General features: G+C 43.4%; 2 protein-coding genes across 2 annotated transcripts; both read right to left on the minus strand.

Annotated features, from left to right (window-relative positions):
* Nucleotides 1-1569: 1569 nt before the first annotated feature.
* On the minus strand, nucleotides 1570-9002 carry ubap1lb (ubiquitin associated protein 1-like b). Its single transcript, XM_036544613.1, has 6 exons — nucleotides 8935-9002; nucleotides 8649-8788; nucleotides 6552-7220; nucleotides 4650-4859; nucleotides 2631-2732; nucleotides 1570-1909 (listed from the first exon to the last, which is right to left on the minus strand). The coding sequence occupies exons 1-6, from the start codon at nucleotides 8951-8953 to the stop codon at nucleotides 1775-1777; spliced, it is 1275 nt and encodes a 424-aa protein (XP_036400506.1). The 5' UTR covers nucleotides 8954-9002; the 3' UTR covers nucleotides 1570-1774.
* A 2019-nt stretch (nucleotides 9003-11021) lies between these two features.
* pdcd7 (programmed cell death 7) lies at nucleotides 11022-15269 on the minus strand. The gene is made up of 5 exons (XM_036544045.1): nucleotides 13917-15269; nucleotides 13341-13479; nucleotides 12352-12582; nucleotides 11973-12060; nucleotides 11022-11438 (listed from the first exon to the last, which is right to left on the minus strand). The coding sequence occupies exons 1-5, from the start codon at nucleotides 15195-15197 to the stop codon at nucleotides 11300-11302; spliced, it is 1878 nt and encodes a 625-aa protein (XP_036399938.1). The 5' UTR covers nucleotides 15198-15269; the 3' UTR covers nucleotides 11022-11299.
* Nucleotides 15270-15497: the final 228 nt, after the last annotated feature.

Here is a 15497-nt window from a genome sequence, read left to right on the forward strand (position 1 = left end):
CATTTTCATCAAAGGAAAGACATCTCTCTAATAATGTTTTCATTTTTTTCAGAAAAAAATGAAAATAGAAAATGATATATATATCAAGAACGTTCTCTTAGATGCCTTGTATTTTCACTCTTGCGATTTTTAAGAAGCAGATGAAGTGACGGTTGTCAAATATGAACAAGAGTGGTGTTTTTCGGGGGTGTGAAGCTTCGAGGTGATTTGTCAGCACTTTGGTTTTTTTCATTTTTTTTGAACCATTAGCACTGGCAAGTGAAATTGGAAAACTCCCCACATAGAGCCATTACAGCCTCCTTTTCTTTGCTATTCATAATCTGGAGTTCACTTCAAAAGAACGTAACTAATGAAGTACAGCCTTCTTCCTCTTACTCCTTCATTACTAAACTATTAAATACCTAAAATTACTTGCAAAAAATCCATCCTTTTTGGAGCTGCATGAGAGAAATGTTTGTTCTCATTTGTTGGTCTGCTGTCTGAGAGCTGGCTTCATTCATAATTAAGTGATAAAAGAGAAGCTATTGCAGTTCAGTTCACCCTTGTATGCATACCCAGTCCGTCAACAAAAGATACAAATCTTTAATAGCTACCTCCTCGAGGGTGCCATCAGAAGTCCTTTGTAGTTTTAATATCAAATAACAAAACTTTATTGTTTGGTTTCCCAGTTCACTTTTCAATTTTAGAACAGCCGATCCAAATACCTGCTCGCACTCCTCAGGGAACATGACAGCAAATTCCCAAGATGAAGAATGCAGTTTAACCAGTAGACTGATACTGCACAATGTGAGATGCAAGAATGAGTAGAGAAAATTCACAAAAAACAAAACACATTGATTTGCATTTATAATTTATGAAAAAGTTATGTACAACTTATTTTCATTCACATTTGTCTTCCTGGCCTGCAAATGTTACATTCTAATTCTATGTCAATATACAGCAATAGATTTTTTTCATAGGCAAATTGAATACAAAAAAAATGAGTTTTAAGGGAAAGATCATAAAAAAGTTTTGGAAGTCATAATAAGCAATGTATAAATGTGGTGAATTAAATTAGGAAAAATAAACATTAAATATAACAAAGACGCAACAAAGCTGCAAGACCTTACAGTTTATCTGTTGCTGTCTGTACCAGACATGATTTTGATGATGACAAGCACTGAAATTATCACATGATTATTGAGTCCCACCTTCACTTGGGATCACCTGTCGGATGGATGGTTACTGTCATTGCATTTAATCCTTGCACTTCCTTTGTCAGTAGCGTCATGAGGAAGAATATGGTGATATTGTTAAATAATGTTATTAGACGCTCCCACAGCTGCTATCATCTCTTATCTGGTTTATGAACATCCTCTTACACTACAGTTGCTGCATGCATTTGGTTTGGATGCCCCTCAAGAATAAAGGTAAAGGAAAAAGAAAAAATACCTTTAGGTTGAGCTTAAGTAAATACTGTGCAGCACATACAACAGATATCTAATCAGTCGAGAGTTGAACAATCTCAATGCTCTTGTCACATAGGTGAATGAGTTTCAAGATTCATGTCTGGGCTGCAGCCTTCCTGGTCAACATTGTATGAAGATACTCACTGTGCTTCCGAAAGTGTAGGGGCTCAGAAATTTGAGTCTGGTATTCTTTACAGTTCTACATGTGTGACATATTCGATGTGCGCGTACATCTACTTGCATTGAACAATGGCAGAAATCTTCCTAAGCCAGAGGCAGAGAGCGTCCATGTTGGTCATGGAAAAGTCTGGACATCTGTGGCTCCTTCACGCTACACGTGTCATCAGCTCCTCCAGGGCTCTCTCTCGGTGGTTCTCATGGACCAGCAGCACCTCTTTAATGGCGTTCTGCTGGAATCCCATCTCGTTAAACTGGGTCAGGAGGCGCAAGAATTCTGCTGCCTACATGGGGGGGACATATCAAAACTCAGTTAGTATACTTGGCTTTTCCCCAAAGCACTGTTAAATTTCTACATGGGGCAAGCAATCATTAAAATAATTATCTCAAGTGTAGATATTGGGTTTGATTAATGTTGTTGAGTGTTCCACTAACTGCAGACTAAGAGACCTGATAATGTCAGAGAAAGATTCTGAATTCCACCATAGTTAACCGGTAGTGAATCTTAACAACAGAGTCATAGCATAGCATTGCAGTGCACAGCATGATGAAAAACAGATTTAATCCAAATACTTTACAGTGCAGAACCATGTACTATAGCTTAACTGGAGGCTTGTGATAGTTGACTCAGCAACAAGCAGAACTAAGTATACTACAAATAAATTATAAATAAAACTGTCTAATTGAATCTAAGATCTAAAATCTGTGCATCCTTTTATGAAAGGCATTGATCGTAATCAGATGTTCAATCTAATGAAGGGTACAAGAAGCACCTGTGCTAATTATAGGTTAAAAGGCAGGCAAGGCCAGCAGAGGTATCCTTGTAAATCCATTCCTAAGTACAGTACAGCATTTGTGGTGCTAATAGTGATTATGAGTGCAGCTATAAACACACGATTTAAAAAGGTCTTGGTTGGGTCTGAGTCTGAAATCTTTTCTTCCCTGGGAGAGTGTTCTCAGAGAAAGAAAGAGAGCGCTGAGGTCATGACCTCTGGGCAAAGTCACCTTAGACTCGCAGTTATGGAACATCTCCAGGGCCTCCTCCACTTCAGCTGCATCGTAGCCACGCTCACACAGGCGGTCACATGTCACCAGGTAACTCAGTATCTGCCAAGAGTGTAGAGGCACAGGAGCATGAGGAGAAAGCGTTAGGACCTGGAAATGCTGAGGGCCCCACAAACCACTCCACGTTACTCCAACAGATGCCACAGCCAACATTAAAATGGCCCCAACACACCCTGGGGCGCATCAGTGCTTCAGCTCTCTACAGTGTGAAAGCATGTATTCGTGCCCCGCGGTGCTTTCAGAATAGCTTTCACATGCTGACAAAGGTCCATGAGACCAAAACATGTTTGCGTTATTCGGTTGACTTGCCTGAAAGCTAAAAATGATATACAGTAGCTTCTTAAATTTAGTTCATTTATTTATTGCGTTGGTTTATGCTAGTTGTTGAGGCCTTGCGCTTTTGGCAACAGGTCGCCACATGACCCCAGAAAATGGATTATGTATATTAGAGGAGGTCAAGGGGCATCAAGGCATAACCTGACACCTTCTTTTAACTGTGTCAGATAACGAAAAACGACCCCAGGCCGACAGGGTGAAATGGAATACATGTGTCAGTAGAGCAGCACCGTCCCTCGGTGGGGTGGAGGAAGAGTGACCCTCATTAACCATTTCAGAAGTTGATCCCTTTTGGATCGCAATCCCTTTCGGATTGTCCTGACATGCCAGCTGCCTCTCTCTCTCCTCTCCGCAACACGGTCGAGAGACAGAGCGAAGCCTGAAAGCTGCCCGGATACCAGGCTCCCTTTCCAGTTGGTCTGACGATGTAACATGTCAAAAAGCTCCCTCAACCCATTCAGGAAAACGCCACAAATATTTCAACAGTGGGGAATTATATGTGGTTTCTTTCTTATGGGTAATGCAGGGAACACTGTTAGTCTTACTTAAGATTCTGTCATTGCAAGCATGATACCTGAGGACAAAATACTAAATGGCTTCAAATGGTAGCAATCAAGCATTTTCTCCATCTCTGTACATGAAACAGAAGGGTCTGACAACATGGTGGCATGTGCCAGGCTTTCTGACCAATAGGAGAGCAGGCTGGTATGTTCAGCTGAGGTCTGTCTCTAGTGATCCATTGCTGTTCCTGTCCTGTTGTAAAACTCACAGGGTTAACAAGGCTTGACCACGTGACCCTCCATTCCTGCCAAAACCCCTCCTTATGGGCCACACTGACTGCCCCATGACTCATTTGTACTCATGGGAGCTGCTGCAGGATGCTAAGAATAAGATAATAAATGCCAGATTGTGGAAACTTTGGGGATCTGGTACCTATTTTTATTATGATTTTACTTCACAGGCAACCAGCATCGTGGTTTTGGGAGGCAAAACCAGATGTTTCCTTGGATAAATGAGCATTAGAAGTAAGGGCAACATTAACGGGAGAAAAGGCTTTTGTGAAATAGCTGGCAGACAATTTATATGTTACATAAGGGCATGTTATGTAGTTACATGAACTCATTGCTTAAAAATGCAGTATCTTGCCAAAATACATGAAGTATGAGGTATATTAAACAAGAAATATATTAAGTATGTAGTATGTATATAGTTTGTAAAGGGCAATTCATTTTTACATACATACAAATACACTCTATTTGTATAGGGTGTATAGAATTAACAAAAATTGAAGGGTTTGGTTTTAAGATGCTCGCTGGAAACCTGATGAGGAAACACACTGCCTTTGAAACATGCACTGAAGCAGGTACTGTGTTGAACCAGTCAACAAGAACCCTTGTGCCAAAACCCGAGAGACAGCCTCCTGTTTCAGGTGGGGAAGGGGGGGAAGGAGATTTGGTGATTCGGCAGGTGGGCGGTGCAGAAAATAGGCCATGGTTCTTTCTCAAATGGTGATGTCACGTGTCGTGACGTGAGAGTGAGGCCACACCCACGGGGGAGGGGCAACGAGGCTGCGACGGATCGGATTGCGGGAGGTGCATTCAGGAGCCCCCTGTAATTTCTGACCTGCTCCGGACTCTGCTTGCCGGTCTTCTGCAGGGCAATGATGGCGGAGCGTAGCGGGTAGCCGTGCTCCGTAATGGTCTCCAGCAGCTCCCTCTCCTCTTGGGTCAGCGCTGACAGCAGCTCTGCCGACGAGTCCAGGGCGGCCATGTGGGAACCCAGGGGCTGGGACACCGAAGGGGGGGGAGGCAGGCAGGAGTAGGGGCTGAGAGACTGGAGAGGGATCACAGAACAGCGTCAGAACCCCTGTAACAGGAGTGGAGTCCACACTACACTGGGTGAAGACATGGACAGACATTGATGTATATGCGTCTCAATTCAAGCTGCTCCCTGTTTAAGTCTTTCCCTGTACAACTTTTATCTTTAAGCGCACAAACAATCTTCATTCACATTTATAGCAAGTCACTGCACAAAGCTCATGCATAACCTTGAAACGCTGTTCTGCTGAGATAAACGTTTGCGGGACAGTTCTACACGCTAATCCCAACGAACTTGTAATAACTTGGGAGGATTCCAGGAAAAGACTTTACACTAGCTATTCTTAGAGAGTACATCTTTAGAAACATTTGAGAAATGTGACATGAAAAAATGGGAACATAGCATAGAGACATTTTCTCTGTAACTAACATCCAAAACTATTAATGATTGGTTCCCAACTGAATTCAGAGGAAAAACATATTTGCCATCTTTCAGTCAGAGTCCAGCATTGCTCCCTGATATGGTATGCCAGCAATCTGGAGGGCAGTGACATTTAAATGTCCCGACATGACAAAAGGCCTCTGAAAGTTCCATAAGCCATTAGAATAGTTCTGATGCTTTGTGTGGTGATTTAAATACCGCCCCATCTTTTTCAGGCTTCTGTAAGTCACAGCCACTTATAGAAAGGTCATCGACTGCTGGCTAAGGACAAATGTTTTGGTCCTGCAGTAGGGTAAACTCAGCCAGGAAAAGTGCCTTGGGTTTGTTGGCTGTTTGCTGCACTGTACACCTGCGAAATCTTCACAAGAGCGCTTACTGTTGCCAAACACACTATAGAAATATTTATGACTGATGGAGCAAAGGTGAGAGGTGAGAGGAAGAAATGCTACATCATACCTTTTTTAAGAACAGGGTATTTCTTAGTTTCTTTGAGTTTTGTATACTTTTGTCCTTACCCAAATATATTTTGAAATAAAATATATTTACATTAAATTACATTAGGATTATATTATTAATATTAATAACATTGATAATACATAATTACATTAATATTAATACTGACATTAATAATGACTTGTGTAACTGTTGTTACCTCAATGTTTTAATGGCTATACCTTGCAATAAATATAGCAATAATAGCATTTTTACATGATTTGTAGATTCAGAAAGGTAAAAACTACTGAAAACTAGGGCATTTTAGATATGTAAATTTTTATAGACATGATTTATCTATTAAATATGCTTAGGAGGTATTCCAGCATGTCAAATGCATATGAAAAAAGTAAATAAAATATTAATATTTGTATTTACTAATCTTTCTGCTGTTGTTCCAAGCTTTTCAAAATGAGACACTTTTTAAAATGAGCTTTTCAAAATGAGTAGATGGAACATACAGTATACAGTACAGTATACAGAAGATACAGTATACTACCATTGCAGTGGAGTGGTTGAGCTTTCAAGCACATTTTACAAACTTTTCATTTTACTGGATTTACACTTTATTTTATTTACACATTAAAGAAAATTGGATACATTTGTTGATTCGTTGTGACAATATGAACATATACACAGTTTCTCTGAAACTTTGGCAGAACAGAGGTACAAAGGAGCAGACTGCTGTTGTGGGAACACCACAAACTGTACTGTCAGGTCCTAGGTACGGTGATGTGATGTCTGTGGGGTGAATTGTAAGGGGCTGTTTCTTACCGCCACGGTGGGCTTGTGGCTCCTAACGGAGGAGATGTGTCCGGCCGTGGAGGGCCTGGGCTCCAGGAAGTGGCTCGCTGGGGACGGGGGCTGGGGGCTGAGGGAGCGGCGGCGGCTGGCGTGAGACAGCGGTGGAAGCCTCCTCTTCATGTGCCTCTGGCACTTTGGGCTGCTGGTTCTGGGCGGTGACTGCCGGAAGTCGTGGAGGGAGGAAGAGGAGTTCCTTCTGTGACGGGCAAGCGGGGACATGGGGTTCAATGCCGGGCAGGGTGACCCAGGCCTGTACTCTTTGATCCCGTGGAGCTGCCGCCTGAGCGCTGAGCTGGGCGGCCGGTCACCACACTGAGAAGAGGGTGGCGTGTCCTCCTCCAGTGAGGAGCTGCTATCATCCTCGGTGTCGCCCTCGTCCCCCTCAGAGTCGGAGATGAGGAACTTCACCCGGGGGTGAAGCCTTCGGGCGTCGGCCGCGTTCAGGCTGTGACTCCTACGGCGGGGAGAGGAGTCGTACAAGTCGCTGGTCCCCTGTCTGGCAAGTCGGCTCTCCTGGGGGCTGTGGAACACCAGCCAGTGAGGGGGACACGAGGGCTCTGACCCATGGGTGACCTGCATGTCGCTGAGGTAGCCCCCCGGCACGCCTGTCAGCACCCACTTCTCCAAGCAGAACTTGTACTGTCAAACACAAGAGAGAGTTACAAAGCAGGCTGTCAGCACAGGCTACGCAACAATGCAATTAACACTTGGCAAACTGGAGGTTAGAAGAAATCATCAGACAAGAAGGAAAAAAATGTGAGAAGAAGTGTGACTTCTCCTAGAACATGCTAAAGGTGCAAATGGGTGATGGGAGGAGGGGACCCTGGATGACGTAACCCTCCCTACCCCTGTCAGAATGAAGCCAAATTCATTCCTTTGCTGCGGGCTCGCAATCATTTTCAGCTGATTTCACAGCCCAGCCTCAAGCATGCAAAGGTCCTGGGCTCTAGGGCCATACCCGACTGAACCACTTGGGAGCTGCTTGAAAACCTTCTTACAAACAATGAGGCTCTGTGCTATGTTCTGTCAGCTAGTCATATTATTATCGGCTGTCATTTTGTTATGTCATAACATAACTGGACATTTTTTTTCTCTAGCATTATAAGTGAATGAAAATCCAGAGAAAACACACCACCAAAAACAAGGTATCTTCTTAGTCTGTCATTCAGCTATAGCTGTTATTCTGCAAATCTGATCATGTTCACTTCTTACATTTCCCTCTGACTATGTAACATGGCACTTAGAGGCAAGCTCCAGTTTATTATTTTTGGACTGGTAGAAAGCATATAGAATTCGAAAGTGAAAACCTGCAGGAAAAAAAGCAGTGCATTCCCAAATAAGGCCATTGGAAGCACTGAAGCGGATCATAAACTCTAATAATGGATTTAGAGTGAAATTAATGTTGAAGAGATAGGATGTGTTCCAGAAAAGAGCTTGCCCTTATCAAGAGAATTAACAGAGGTGGATAGGCTTTGCAGTTAGGCTGGAACAGATCTGCAATGCCACCTAACGACAGCTTGGAACATGGCATGACCTCACAGTGTTGGCTATTTAAGGAGAGGGCAGTATTGCCCAGAACTCAGTGATCTAGAAAAGTATGACTGTAAAAATCACCCCCGCAACAGTTTCAAAAATTGACCAACCACTTTGTGGAGATTTAAAAGGGTGGGTTGATATACTGAATTCACAATCTCAGATATGAACATGAAACAAAGACTAACACATTTTACATCTCCAGATGAAGGATTAGGCAGTGTTAATGCATAGAGGTCTAAATGGGGTCTGAGTTGATAGGGTTTGAATATTGCCATCATTACAGAAAGGTGAGAGAATGAGACCCCCACATTTCCCATGACATTGGCAGTAATGTAATTCTAACAGACAGAGCTCGTTTATGACATAATCCCAGTGGAATAACAGAGCAGTCCCTGCCATCACCAAGGCAACAACAAAGTCACAACAAGTCTACAAGTTCCATCTGCTCCGCCAGACGCAACCAGAACCTTCTCCATGGCTAGAGCCTGACCGTAAGAGAGAGCTGGCATGCCAGCTGGACTCAGGCTGTACCTCTGTGTCCTGGAGTATCTGGAGATGGTCCGGAATGGTGAGCTCTGGCGCCGTGACAAGCTCGACCTCCTCCAACGTCCCCTCCAGAGACCCCGTGGGGATCTTGAAGGGAATTTCGTCCAGGCTGTTCATTCCGTTCCCTGGGAGACAAACGTTCACATTCACACACAATATCAAAGGAGAAAAGTGACGCTGCTCCACCACAAGCAAGCCAGGCAGTTCTTCCCACAGTCCCCGTCTTCGTCGTAAAGGAATTGTGTTTTAAATTAGGGCTATTAATGCTTACCAGAAAACTGTCTGATCATTGTCTGAGCGCAGTCTTGATTCTCAGAAACCGAATTCCCCAGCTCTTTTCCCTGCTATATTTGCTTACTGAGTTGCGCAATGTTGAAACCGCCCGACAGTAAATGGATTAAGGATTACAGCACTTTGCTAAATGGACATCCCTCTGCTACCACCTAAGGCAGTGCTGCCATTGGTCAGAAAGCTACAAACGTCCTCAACCCACGTGTGCATGTGTGTCATCAACAGAAAACCCTCATCCAGACAAAACCTATAGGGCCGACTGTGGGCCTACTGATGGCCAGCACACACCACCATTCTCCCTCACCTGAGACCACACTAGACTGACTCGGGGTCAGTCCGGGCCAAACCCAGCCAGTCAGGGCCAGCATTCCACTGAAACTATGTGAAAGTAAATGTCTGTAGGCTGGACAAATACGACCACAGCATGGCCTTCATGCCCAAGTGTTTTTAGCACTACATGGGAAGGATGATTCAGATTTCAAAAAGAAGCTAATTTTGCACCATACACCAAACAAAAACATCTCACCCATACAAATTATCTCAACTCTTTGTATACAGCTATTTATCATGACAGTTTTCTTAATGTCAACCTTCAGGGCTTGAATGAAATCCACATAACTCCAAATGTTTGTGACATACAGTGACCCATTAAGTCAGTGGTCATTAATGTTACATAATAATGATTAATGTTACTAAATTTACTTCCAAATGTTTACTAGGTTAAGTGCATTTGGGGTTGGAACATCAACAAGTAAAGGACTTTTAGATAACATGTATATTTACAATTTAATGCCAATTGTATATTATTCAGTGTACAGACAAATGTGGAATGAACAGTGAGTAATGTACAGAAAAAATGCAATTCATCACCAGGTTTGCCTTTATATGCAACTGTATACCTTAAAAGCATTCATTTTAAATAATTTATGGATGAGACACACTGCCAGACAGCTAGGCTATGACACTTTGATTTGTGATGAAGTGTTCAGAAGTACATCTACACTGCAATTTTTAACAGGTCTTACAATCTATGTCTACATTCTGTATCTTTAATCACCCATCAGCACCACTACAAAATGTTATTTCTGTTGTTGAGCTCTTAATCAATCAGATGAACTCCTGCACATGCCCACAGGGGGTGTTGTCTTGAGTTGCACACAATTTTGATTGCTCCCTGCTTTCAGAAATTTGGGTTCATAGTGTTAAATGGCAGGCATTTGCTGTAGGAAATGTGAGTAACTTAAAACCTAACTGATGATAAAATACTATTGGATTGCAACTTAATATTTGCAATTTGCTAAAAGCAATGAAGTAATGTAATTTACATGCATATGCATATATTTTTGTCTTGATAATGACTCAGTTTTAGTTAATGAATACTTTGCCACAATACCACATCACTTTATGGAAATTGGCTATCCTCATTATATGCTGTCATTAAATAAACAAAATGCAAACATGCATGTGAGTTCCTAATAGATGTGCGCCCACTCTTTTGCCTCTATGTGATACTGATCTCCAGGGTGCTTCACCTGTGTTCCTGCAGTCTTAGACTCACTGGAACACAACTACCAATACCTTCTGGGCTAAATGATGCAGAGATTTTGCCCAAAGTAACCTGCAGCCTAGAGCTCCTATGGATACAGAGAAATCTGGTAAAGATCCATCACAGAAACTTGCCCTTTGTGTAAGCCACAGTCCATGCATTTCAAAGGCACTCACCTGTATGTTCACAAAGTGTGCTCCCCTGGCCAGGTGAGGCGCGTGGTGAGGAATTGGGGAGGGTTGACTGGCTGCTTTCCAGACAGAATGGCGTGTCTGAAACTCACCGATTACACCTGCTAATTCCCTCTGAACCCTTAATCCACTGACATAACTCAGTGACATCATCGGTTCACCGGAGACAATGCATGAGGCACGAGGTGAACCCATATGCCAAGAGCTGCTGAAAACAAAGCAGCCTTATCCTTGTAGCTGAACTCTTTATGCCACTGTATTCATTAAAAATGGGTCAAATCACAGTGCAGTTCTCTGTTGAAAATGTTTTATTTGTGGAAACATACACCGACGAGCAATCTGTCTCATGGCTTTAGCAATGAAAACAAAATCAACAAAACAGATGGACAGCCCACTTCCCACATCCACGGTGGAACACTATCCGATTGACCCGTGTGCTCTCAATCCAGAATAGTGTTCTACAGAGAGGGATTTCATATTAATTGCCCCATAATTCTCCTCTTCAAGTGGGGAGGGCAGGGAACATTTTGACATGTCAAACAAGTTCTTGAATAACAGTGAGTGTGAAGTCAGGATGATGGGGTGTGAGTGGGTCCGTGCCAGTTCCATCAGTCTGTAGCGGGTTCCTGCTTGTCTAAGGCCGAGGCCCACACCTCGTTTGAGGGGGCTTCAGGAAGAACCCAGCCCTGAGGGATGAAGCTGCCGTCTGGGTGATCTGCCGGAACCAGATAGCTATCCCACTCTCTCCTGATGGGACAGTAAACAAATATTATTATGTTTTTTAAAATACCTAACCACACCCAACAGAGACCACACCCATCCATAAATTAGCATTTTTTCCACATTATTTTTTGTCAGGACTTTTTTCCACATTTTTGCATATTGATGTGAATAATTACAACAGGAAAAAGATGGGGTGTGGAGATCACCTGTATGTATGCATTTGTATCCCTGGAGATACAAACTAATACTATACACATATGTGTGTGTGCGTTTGTGTGTGCATACATACATACATTTTTTAAAATGATAAATTAATTGCATCCTAAGAAAAACGTGAGCTCAGCTTTGCCTTTTGACAAAGAGTTCAGCTTTGTCCTATAAAGCCCAATAATGGAATGCAGTTCTACATGGCTGACGTTCATGGAAAAAAAAAAATAAATAAACGAAAATGCGGTTTATCAAGTTGTTCCAAAATTACACAAATTACATCACTGCACCAAAATAGATGGGGGAAAACAAAGACACAAAACCAGGAGGGCCTGTGGTATCAAAACCTACCTTATCTGTATGAGGGCATGCATGGAATGCTCTGCCTGTGTGTAGAACTGTTTGAAAGGCTGGAGCGGGTGATCTGGATGCATTTCCTCTGTGAAAGGAGGAACAAGACAATTCATGGAGGAACAAAGACAATGAGCGCTGTTGTTGTACCCTTGGGCAAGGCACTTATCCCCCAAATGCCTCAGTAAATATTCAGCTGTATAAAGGGATACCGGAAAGGAACCGTAAGAGCGTCTGCTAAATGACAATAATGTGCTTTAAAATAATGTAATTTTGACTCTGAGCTTGAAAGACGCATTGCCAATCCCTTTGCGTCCCTCCCCTTAAACACAGCCCCCCACCCATGTTCTGTTTGAGTGGTCCTCAATCATGGCACTACCTCCGAACAGCATGGCCTCTGCCTCTCGCTTCTTCTGCAGCAGCCTCTCCCTCTCCTTCTTCTGCCGTCTCTCCTGCTCTCTTTTGCGCTCCTCCTCCCGCTCCCCCTCCAGCATGACCCTCAGGGCCTTCTCCTCGGCCGCATACACGCCCGTACGCTTCCGAATCAGCTTCCTGAGCCTCTCCACGTGCCCCTCAAATGCCTCATCTGCCTCCTTCTCTGGGAAGATACCTGTGGAGTCACAGTGTGAATATAGAGCAGGGTGTGGGCCGAGTGACCGCAACTCTGCAGTAACACTGCTGAGGCACCCTTTAATGAGGAACTGCTGGGATAAATAAAAAAATCTAATTATATAATTCAGTCAATTAATTTAAGGCATTTGCCAAATGAAAGCAGCACAAGCATCCTTGCATATGAGTCTGGTGGGAGGATATATCATTCATAGCTATACAGGTTAGCACACAGCTTTCTATTCCATTTAAACCTTTACTCATTTTGAATATCATGATTCCAGATTCATATCCATTACAATACTGCTCTGCTGGGTTATCACTGGGTCATTTTACTACCATTGGACTATTTATTTACAATGAATTACTGGCCGTTTGAGTCAGTTTACACATATTACAGCAGACTCCAATGGGTCTGTCACTGGAGACTGTCAGGGGATTAGAGAAGCGCTGAGGTAATGGGAAACGGCAGAGCTCTACCCTGAACGGTCTGCACAGATTACACATGTGCTGAGGTAATGAGAACACGGAGAACACAAAGGCCCTCCTCATCTCCTGGGCCTATTGTCTGCCATGTGATTTAATACTGGGCCTTTGCTTAATTACAGCGTCATATTTAGAGACGAAAAAACCTTCACATGTGATTCATCGCTTTCAGTTACTATTTATAATTTATATATAGTTAATTTATATTTGTGTCGTAAACGTCCGATTTCTCTCTAATGTAACACATCGAATTAGAGAGCCGCATCTTCTTACCTTTCCGGGCTGCAGCCTCCTTCCTGAGTTTTCGGAGTTTCTCCAGGGAGCGTAAAATGTCCAGCATTCTTTTGGTGTCTGCTTGTTTTTTTCTTACTTCAGAAAGCACACTGTCCGCGGCAACCTTGAGCTCTTGCTCCTGTATGACATTAAAATGAGATGTGAGAACTGAGAAACTGACAGAATCGCATTTATGTGCTTACGTCATTTATTCTTTTGCAGACACAATTACTCAAGACGGCTGGAGGACATATTTTTAATATTATCCATTTATACAACCAAATACTGAAGAATACACAGGTTATAAGTGCTGTTCATTCGCAACTACTTAGATATAGTTTCTGTGAACGTTGACACATTTGTCGAATTATATTAATTTACGCTATATTAACACAATAACACTGCACTGTTTTTAACATTCAAATTATAACCGACATTGATTGACACGATATGCAATGAAATGAAGCAGAAACACTTGTACACTGAGGTCACGGCGCCTCCTACCGGTACAAAGCCATAGTGCAAGTTTCTCACTTTAGTTCAGACGACCATGGGACGTCTCAGTCGTTCACTTACCCTTTTCTTCTCCTCTACTTCATGGATGCGTTGCATCCGCCACTTGTCAATAGCTGCCTCCCTTTCAGCAGCCCGTGCATCCTGTTCTTCCTTTTCCTCCAGCCTCTCCCGTTTTTTTCGCCTATTCCTGAATCTTTTCTTACTGATGAAAGCCAATTTCATCTTTATACGTTCTATATAAGATGGGTCGCTAAGAAGCTCCAGTTTCTCCTGTATGTCGCATTTCATCGCCACTGCCTTCGCATACGATTCCGTCCAAACATGTTCATTCTCTATGTTTTCTTTCAATGTCTGACAAGCAATTGATAGTTCTGACACCAACCGAGCTGCGTTGTAAAGTGTCTCCCTCACTTGACAGACGGATGTGTTGCTATCACGTCGCTTTGAAGGAGCAGATTTTGCCGTTTTTCTGTTTAACAAAAATGTAACAAGCCACTGCTCGTCTGCCCGTCTCTGCCTTGTTTCTTCGTCTGTTGGTAAAGGCTGAATCTCCCTCGAATGACCGTCCTGTCCGAGTTGGTGATCCTGCTGCCAGCGGTCACTGTACGTTTGAATATCGGCCGAGCTACGGTGGACTCTTTCTGAAAATACATAGTCCGGGTGCTTTTGCCTCTGATAATGCAATTCATTTCCCCCTGAATTTTGGAATCCTGGCTGATTCACAGGTGGTCCAGAATCCGGGTAAGATCGACGCTCTTCGAAATGTCTATTAAAATGTGGAGCCCCTAATCGATTCTGTGATCGCCCATCAGAGCCATGTTCCCATGGCTTTACAGGCTCTTCATGCAGCATGTAATCAAACTCCTGTCTAGAATTACACTCTTCCGCAGCTACCTTTGGGTTGTCGTACCTGAGAGAAAACTGCTCGGGTTGTGACTCGTACAATGGCGGAGGCGGTCTAGTTGGGTCGAAATTCGGGACCATGGTGTTCGGATGTCCCCGAACAAAGCCCTGCTGCTGGGGGTACGGGGGTCTGTACCCACCCCTGACGGGGCCCATCGGGGGCGCAACCCCAGGCCAGTCTCTTGGACCATAGTTGAACACTTGACTGTTGACTGCTGTTTGCAGAGGTGGTGGAGCCTGTTGATGAACACCCTGACCAGACCAAAATCCACCAGGAATGGCAGGTGTACCTTGCTGTGCTCCAGACGAGTCGTATGGTGGTGGCAACGGTGGTCGAGCGAAGGCTCCACTTCTCATTTCACAGTAATTTTGATCCGAAAAACCCGAATTCACTAATGACTGTCCGCTCGGAAAACGCTGAAACGATTGTTTGTCCATGTTTTCGCCAGGCTTGATAATCGGGTGATTCTTTTCAAAGCTCCGCGATTCTAGTGGTTCTCACATACTATTTCCTAATTACTAACCTACATGTTTTACATCCTGGTCAAATAATGTGACGTGTAGGTACGTACTTCCGACTCCATGCTTGAGGCTTTAAAAGAGATCTTAAACCAGACCCCTGACAACGGGAACTGGGGCCTGCGATCGTATAAGTACTTCCTGCACCTTCAGAATATAGCGAAGGAAAGAGTTTCAGATGTGGGGCGTTCAGTTAAGGGAGGTCGAGACAGAATTTCT

Source organism: Megalops cyprinoides, chromosome 13 (genome assembly GCF_013368585.1).
Source record: "Megalops cyprinoides isolate fMegCyp1 chromosome 13, fMegCyp1.pri, whole genome shotgun sequence".
Lineage (NCBI taxonomy): Eukaryota > Metazoa > Chordata > Actinopteri > Elopiformes > Megalopidae > Megalops > Megalops cyprinoides.

Coding starts and splice junctions, on each gene's coding strand:
- ubap1lb (XM_036544613.1), bottom strand. Junction 2,733..4,649: donor GCAAGCAGAGTCCGGAGCAG/GTCAGAAATTAC, acceptor CACTCTTGGCAG/ATACTGAGTTACCTGGTGAC. Junction 1,910..2,630: donor TCCATAACTGCGAGTCTAAG/GTGACTTTGCCC, acceptor CCCCCCATGTAG/GCAGCAGAATTCTTGCGCCT.
- pdcd7 (XM_036544045.1), bottom strand. CDS start 15,197: ATGGACAAACAATCGTTTCAGCGTTTTCCGAGCGGACAGTCATTAGTG. Junction 13,480..13,916: donor AAGTAGAGGAGAAGAAAAGG/GTAAGTGAACGA, acceptor AATGTCATACAG/GAGCAAGAGCTCAAGGTTGC. Junction 12,583..13,340: donor GGAGGCTGCAGCCCGGAAAG/GTAAGAAGATGC, acceptor GTGACTCCACAG/GTATCTTCCCAGAGAAGGAG.